General features: G+C 34.6%; 1 protein-coding gene across 1 annotated transcript; it reads right to left on the reverse strand.

Annotated features, from left to right (window-relative positions):
• Positions 1–5079: 5079 nt before the first annotated feature.
• On the reverse strand, positions 5080–6839 carry LOC112023896 (transcription factor MYB36). Its single transcript, XM_024056524.2, has 3 exons — positions 6651–6839; positions 6305–6434; positions 5080–6073 (listed from the first exon to the last, which is right to left on the reverse strand). Exons 1-3 carry the CDS (start codon positions 6784–6786, stop codon positions 5260–5262), a joined length of 1080 nt encoding a protein of 359 aa, XP_023912292.1. The 5' UTR covers positions 6787–6839; the 3' UTR covers positions 5080–5259.
• Positions 6840–8127: the final 1288 nt, after the last annotated feature.

Consider the following 8127-nt stretch of genomic DNA (forward strand, 5'->3'; position numbering starts at 1 on the left):
GAGCTAGTATCTCATGTGTCTGGCGCATGAGAGATTTTTCCCTCTCATAATATAGTGGGCCACAAATGTGTTGGATTGGAAGGGTTGATGGATAATTTTGGTATAGTTAATTTTTGTTATAGAGGAACTCTTCTATAGTTGGTCTCAGAAAAGAATGCTTCACTTATTTCCAAAGGCTGCTATAAAGAATTATCTGATTTTGGGTTTGGATCACTCTCCCATTATATTTCATTCTATAGGAGAACAGGGAGGTTTTCCTAAATGAAATATTTGGGCTAATGCCTGTCTATTGGTCTCCTTGCCACTATGCTATTAAGATAAGAACTTTTAAGGCTGAAATTAAGAAATGGAATTGGGAAACATTGTATCTATACCTGAGAGAATTAAGTCTATCAAGCTTAAAATTGGAGAAGTGCAACCGCAGCCCCTCTTCGAAGCTAATGTTAATTTGGAAGTGACTCTTTGTGTTGAGTTGCAGGTTTTGTAAATAATAATAATAATAATAAATCGTCCCAATACTAATTGAAATTTAAAACGTGAAGTGGGCTTATCCATTAAAATCTCTGGGAAGCCATGGGACTCTTTGACCGTAAAATTCTATCATTTATTCAAATCCATTCAATTCAAGCTTAATCAGTTCCATGAACCTTGGAACTGAGAAATTCAAAAGTTGTTAGGAAGATTGAGTCTATCTAAACCCCCGAACTTATCATATTCTACATGGCATATATATAGACCAGCAAGCGTCTCTCAACCTCACAGACTCAAAGGAAGTAGAAAAACAAAATGGCAGAGCATAGAATTGGGTATATTGGGGTCGTGACACCAAGCAGTACGGGCAGTTCAAGCAAAAGAATGGCGAATGAATCTAGCGAAATGCAGAGTTCATCGCGTATGATCTACAAAGACAAATACAGTGGCTGTTCAAGTAAGTTTACAGAGCAGCATAAGGCTGAAGAGTTAGTTGACAAACATAGTGGAAGTTTGGGGTACAAAGAAGAGCTCAAGTACACTTCCACTAACAAGGTTAATGACAAAGTTCAAGGTTATACCACTGAGTATGAGACCCAAATCAAGTTTAAGAAGACTGTTTACCCCAACAAGAGTGCCTCAAAGTACAACAATAAAGGGTTTGACTATTACTAGATTTCCTTATTTTCTTTTTCTTGGCTTTCTAGATCTACAGCTCTCTTGCCTTATGTTTTTTTATTTTTTATTGTGTTCTCTCTTTCTAATGGGGATTGGCTTGTAATGGATTTTTATTTTACAATTTGAATAATGTCAAAGCAGCATTTTGATGGATCTAACTAGTTGTGAATAGGCTTTTGTGTGGATTGCTTATGAATTGCTTTTTTTTTTTTTTTTTTTTTTTAACACAATAGTGGGTGATAATTATCTAATATATGAGATAAATATTTGGTGATATAAACTAAACCATTTTGTAGATTGGATTGATATTCATCATGTATTATCATTTTTGCCAATATATTTCAAGTATGGCTAGAATTTTGACTATCAAAACCGAAACGGAAAAATTAAAATCATGATCTACATATTTTGAAAAAAAACGTCAGAACTTGAGTACATACTACATAATTGTATATTACGATAGATGCAGCCGAAGGCACTTTAAAGTGTTTTAGTTTACTCTAATCATTGAGAAAAAAAAATTCACTATTGCATTTGTAGTGTAAATTGCAATTAGACCAAATTCGCTTTTATAAGTGCCCATCATCTTTTTTTCCTTTTTTAAAGTGGCACCACTCAGTACTCAGTACAGTAGTTGTGTAGCTTGGGCTTGAATTCAATTAGGAAGGCAGGGGCTTGGGCTTTTATTGGAGGTATGATATGGATGTACTAGCCCATTCAAGCTTAATTAGAGGATGACTAGTAATTTTCTTTTTCCTGATCCAGCCTAAACGTGTTTACAAAAACTCAAAAAGAATTGCAAGTGCTTGATTCAAACTTGATCGACACAAACTCATGATTTGTGATCGATCCATTAGATTGCAAGGGCATATTTTAATTAAAAAGCCTTATAACTCAGCTCGTACTTCTGAGTATATTTAATGGAGCCATCTAGGTTTCCTTTTCTATTATTGTTGTGATTATCAAATTACAAATAATAATAACCAAAAAAAAAAAAAAAGGCTAGAGGGGTGTACTAGCAGAAATTAAAGGAATCCTTCCTAAACTCTGGAAGCTTCTTAGGAAACAATAACTTAGTATTCTCCAAGCAATTACTCAAATCATCAAATCGTGTCCTAGTCAACCAAGGGTTGGGGTGCATTTTCGATCAACGTAGGTCAATTTGGTTCGATTGGTCTAGTTCAGTCTACTGCAGTCTAGTTCGGTTAATTCTTATTATTTTTTTCCATTTGGTCCACTACGGTCCATTCAGTCTATTCGGTCTACTTCAGTCTATTCGGTCCACCTTAGTCCATTCAGTCCACTTCAATTCACTTGTTCCATTTCTATCCACTTTGGTCCATTTAGTCATTCGGTCCAATTCGATTCATTTGGTCCAATTCAGTCCACTCCGGTCCATTGGTCCACTTCAGTCCATAAGGTTCATTTCAATGATACATTGTGAGAAGAGATTTGTGTGGAAAAAGAAACTGCTTCATTGACAATTATATCACATTCTCAATGCAATGTTAGCAGATTCTTGATAAAATTACACTTTTCTTATGTTATTAAAATCTTATATTTTTTTTATAATATAAATGATAAATTTACTTATATCTACGACTAATATAATATATATATATATATATATATTTTTTTTTTTTTTTTAAATCTAAATAGTGCTCATTAATGCAATTGTACCCTGTAGATGCAACATTGAAAACAAGATATTATTTCCCAAGTTTGTACTCTTTTATTTTTAAAATTTTATTGTACAATGGCTTAAGGAAGATTTGAAACCTAATCAATCAATCAATATATATAAATATATATATATATATATATAAAACAAAGACCTCATGTGGAAAAATATAAGGTTTTGCCAAATGGCATATTCTATGTAAAGAGAATTAAAATATTCTCAAATGTCACATCAAAAATAAGAACAAATTAAATATTGATTTTTTATTTCATTTAGTTCAATATTTCAAGACTTTTCTAATTAACAAATAAATATTCTTTGTATCCTTTTGTTCAATGTTTCAAGACTTTTCATCCATCACACATACACACAAAACTCTTTGGATTTAATTCATTATTTTTACCTTTTGCACTTCTACCCCTTTATATATAGCTAACCATAACCTTTCATGTCATTCCATGTCAAATACACACAGACAAAAACGTTATCATTTACCTTCAATTTTTCGACAACACCTACCTAGTTACAACCAAGGATTGGGGGCTTGTATTTTTTATTGAATGACAATGGTAATTACGATTTTAATATTAAAATTGGACGTTGTGGATTTGTGGGTTTTGTAAAGACTGTGACTGATTGTGGGTGCTTGGAATATGTATTTTATTTTAGAATTAAGATGAAAGAGAAAAACACATTTTATATCAACTTTTATTCTATAATATTCCTCAAAAGTTTTTTTTTTCTTTTAATTTCTCATTACTTCAATTGAATAATTATAATGGATATGTGTATGCAATTTATAATTATTGTTTTTTATAATGAACTCATTTTTAATAAATTTCTATAATAATTATGCTATAATACATACACAACATTCTCCAAAACTATCTTACATAAAACATAATAACATTATCCGTGTATCGCACAGGTAACCTATTAGTTCTTCTTCATATCAAAAATCAAATAAGTTATTTCATTGAAGTACAAGACTCTTAGCCAAGCTATGCTTTTAATCGTTGTATAAAAATTTTAATTAACAATTCTAAAAGTGCCCTTGCTACGCACTTGGACCTTCATGTTTAACATCTAGGTCCTTTAACATCTTCAAACTAAAATGTAATCTGAGACGTGATCTCCAATATTATTTCTTCCAAAGGGTATCTAGTACCTTATTTATGTTTTGTTCTTGTAGGGGGAAGGGTCCAATCTAACGTAGTGGGCCTAGGACCCCATTTGAGGACTACTGTGCGTCTGAAGAGAAGGAAGTGGTAAGGGCAAGGTCCATCTGGAAGAAGGATATCCGAAAAAGAAAGATGGGTACCATCCGAAGAGGTCACCATCCATCCGAAGAGATTCTATTCCTCGGACGCAAATGGTATTGATCAATCGAACGTGTAGAAGGTCTGAATGATCTTCCGAGCATTCCTACTGATCAAGATAAGATCTGAGTATATCTGAAGACAATAAGAATGAGAAAATATTTAAAGGAAAAGCTGCTACCATCGTATTAAATGCACTGCAACAACTTTTCTGGTCGCATTTATGTAGAGAAGATCCCTGAACAGGATAACCTCATCTACCACCACTCACAAAAAGCTGGAGAAGATACATGACATGACATGCACTCAAGTAGGAATCTAGATAAAGTATAAGTGGACGATGGAGATGAGAGGGGAGGATGTTATATAAAGAAGAAGGATTCCTAGAAGAGGAGGAGGTCGATTTGTAACCTTAAGAACTGTAACTTGTATTCAATTTATCAGAAGTCTATTCGGATTTGAACTCACTTAGTATTTACGTATACTTTTATGTTGTTTTATACTTGCATCCCATAATCAATCGTTGTTAACTCCATAATTAATTTAACTCTATCACCCACGCTCTACAAATTCATTGTTTTTAGGCTTAGCCCACAAATCCTGACCCTACAGCTCTTATTTTTATTTTTATAGTTTTTGTTAACAAAGTTAGGAGAGAGGGATAGCAGTAGTTGAAGGTGTTCAAGGCTTCAAGCTTACAAGGAAACTTATATCTAAGTTTTCGGTATTACCATTTACCATCAATTATCGCTTGCTCACAACACCCTATTACATGGAAATCAGAATGAAATGTGGACGCATTTTATTTCTTCATAATTAATAGAACACCATTGATACTTTTTATAAGCACATGTAGCCATTATCCATATGAATTTTTAATGATTGGGATTTCTGAGGAGCAAATGGAGCTTTAAGTTGGAGAATCAGAAGTATATAACAAGCAACTTTCATTAATTAGTGCCACAGCACAGTTTATAATTGGCAAGACACTGAGAAGGACATCAACATTATTATGCACACAATTTACAAAATGTGTTATCAGATTCTCCTGTCTTTCATGGTTTTATGATCATCACAAACCATAGCTAGCCCCCCTTGCTTTGCTTCACACTACAGATTGTAACCTAGTTCATACTCTTGAAATATCTGCTGAGAGTGAAGAACAGAAGTGGAGTCCCAAGAGTTTAAGGATGCTGATCTTGTGTCGAAGTCATTCATCGACCACCAAAGCACGCCATCCTTCGAAACATTCATTTCTTTGAAACAATCAAATTCAGCCATCTGGTCTTCCCGTGGTACGAAATCCACAGTTTTGGTATTAAGAAAGTTGTCTATTTCAGCTTGAAACACTGAAGCTTGAATTCCTGCATTAGACTGTTCTATATCATTTGCTTTCGGAACATGAGTGGAGTCCATTGGGTTGTTCTCATTGATGAAGGCAACTGAGTTGTCTGAGGATGATATACCATGTAAAGACTTCTCCAATTCATTTACTTTAGCAGCAGTTGGTGATTCATAAAAGCCAACCTTTTGTCCTTGCACAGGTTGAGGACTAGGAAAGGCATGATCCATGAGAGGGGTATTAGGAAACTCATTTAAAGATTGCAGGTTTTGGATCATTTTTTCGTGCAAGGGATGCAACTTTGGCCACAGAGCAGGATTGTTGTAGAAAGAGAGAGGGTTTTGAAGGCTTTGAAGTTGCATATGAAGTTGAAGTCTTTCAAAAGCAGAGCTGCTTAATCCTGGTGAATATGAGTCATCTTCTTGGCCATTTGCATCTTTTGTCTCACCACCCATGGATGACATATTATTCATGTTAGACTGTTTGCGCCTTCCGAGTAATTTCTTCTTCAATCTAGTGTTCCAGTAGTTCTTGATGTCATTATCTGTCCTTCCAGGCAGTTGGGCTGCAATAATGGACCACCTAAAGGTAGATTGAAATCAAAATGAGTTTATTCTCTCAGACTATCAAGCAAAACAAGAGTAATAACTTAAGAAATTAACCCTACAGATCATGGAGACTTAAATTTATAAGATGGAGGAGTTATTCCAGGCCAAAGCATCGTGGACAAAGAAAAAGGACAAGCACTTCATGGTCAATTTTATCGAAAACCTAGAGAGAGAGAGAGAGAGAGAGAGAGAGAGAGAGATTAACCTGCTGCCAATACTTATATAGAGGCTGCAGATGATGTTGTCTTCTTCTTCAGAGAATCCACCGTGCTTGATGTTGGGCCTCAAGTAATTCAACCATCTCAGTCTGCAACTCTTTCCACATCTCTTAAGTCCTGTGAAGTTCACCAAAAGGTCAAAACTTATCATTCTTTAGAATATGAAACCCTTTTTTTATTATTCAATTGTTACAACAAGTGGAAGAGGGGGATTAAATCCTGATTTATCTTATAAAGAAGACTATGAAATACCACTGAACCAGAAAGCTCTTGGTTAGAACATGAACCTTTGAGACCCCAAGAAAAAATATTTGTTTGTATGAGATAACATACCAACTTTTTGAGGAAGAGCAATCCAGTTGCCTCCAGTTCCATGCTGATCAATATAGGCTTTGAGCTTAGCATCTTCTTCAGGAGACCATGGTCCTTTCTTCACGTTTGCCTTGTCACAACATGGAGCTCGACCCATCTTTTTCTCTCTTCAAGGATAGATATGAACTAATTAGAGTTGTCTGAGATTGTTGAGAAAAAAGCTGAGTAGGAAGACCAAGATTTATAGGTAGGAAAGATGGGTATGTGATGTGATGCTTATTAGTTATTAGGACTAAAAAGTCTTACACCTCACCCTCTCTCCCTCCTCACTATTCAACCCTATTTCTCTCTCCTCTAGGGTTTGTGCAATGTCTCTGCCTCTCTCTCTCTCTCTCTCTCTCTCTCTCTTCCTTTTTGGATTAGTTCGCTCATCCATATTTTACTATCCATGCAAGTAGGCCAAGTATGACACAAATTTCTTCTCCTTTCACATATTAAATTGCACTGCTTTTTGGGGGTCCAATTAGTTTATTATTTGAAACCAATTGCTGCAGGTATTTGATCGAAAGAAGGATCCATCCTTTCAGTTTGTCACTATTATCCTTGAAATGTTCCAAACCCAGCCACCCTAGTTATTTAAACATTAATGGGTTAGACTATTAGAACTCTAAATTATTGTACGCAGGAAAATGCTCTAATTGGCTGCTATTTCTATTTTATATGGCGCATTTGGCTCTCTTTTTTGACGAGGCACATGAAATTTGTTGCAACTGTGAAAGTTGGAGTCGTAGCCTGTAGGAGCATAGAGCCGAATAATATGACTTTTGGATGCACTTTTTAAAACAATTGTTTACCATGATTTTAGTTGGATGCTTCTTGTAATGACAGATGCTTATGAAAATGTCTGCAATTAATAGTATCATATAAGGGGAGCCTGCCCATGTTGTATGTTTCCCTTCTCTTATTTTCTTTTTCTTTTCTTCCTTTTTCCTTTTTTTGAATATGTATAAGGGCACATGTTTTTGTCATTTGCTATAAGCAAGCACTATTTTAAGAGCTCAGAAAGTCTTTCTAATCTCAAGTACCAAGACACATGTAACATGCAACCCACCATTGCCACCAATTTTTTGTACCATTTCCTTAATTTACATATTTTCGAGGCACTTCTAAGTTCTAACCACAACAATTAATAATAATAAAAATAAAAATAAAAATAATAATAGAAGAAGAAGAAGAAGAAGAAGAAGAAGAAGATATAGAGAGGGAGAGAGAAGAGATGTGGGTGTTTAAAAAGTCTTTCCTAGCTTTTAAGAAACTTGTGACCATTTGAAAATTAATGATTATAAACTGATGAAATTGAATTACATGTAAATGGAAGTAGTAATAATTAAGCGCACACTTTTTAATCTACCATGCAATGAAATTATTGTCAATGGAATCCAAGTAGTTTCAAAATGTACGATTTCCAAGCCCAGGTACGCTAAAGGAGAAGAATTTT

The sequence above is a fragment of the Quercus suber genome, unplaced genomic scaffold (assembly GCF_002906115.3).
Source record: "Quercus suber isolate HL8 unplaced genomic scaffold, Cork oak 2.0 scaffold_151, whole genome shotgun sequence".
In the NCBI taxonomy this organism is placed as follows: Eukaryota; Viridiplantae; Streptophyta; class Magnoliopsida; order Fagales; family Fagaceae; genus Quercus; species Quercus suber.

Coding starts and splice junctions, on each gene's coding strand:
- LOC112023896 (XM_024056524.2), bottom strand. CDS start 6,786: ATGGGTCGAGCTCCATGTTGTGACAAGGCAAACGTGAAGAAAGGACCA. Junction 6,435..6,650: donor TGCTCTTCCTCAAAAAGTTG/GTATGTTATCTC, acceptor TGAACTTCACAG/GACTTAAGAGATGTGGAAAG. Junction 6,074..6,304: donor TATATAAGTATTGGCAGCAG/GTTAATCTCTCT, acceptor ATCTACCTTTAG/GTGGTCCATTATTGCAGCCC.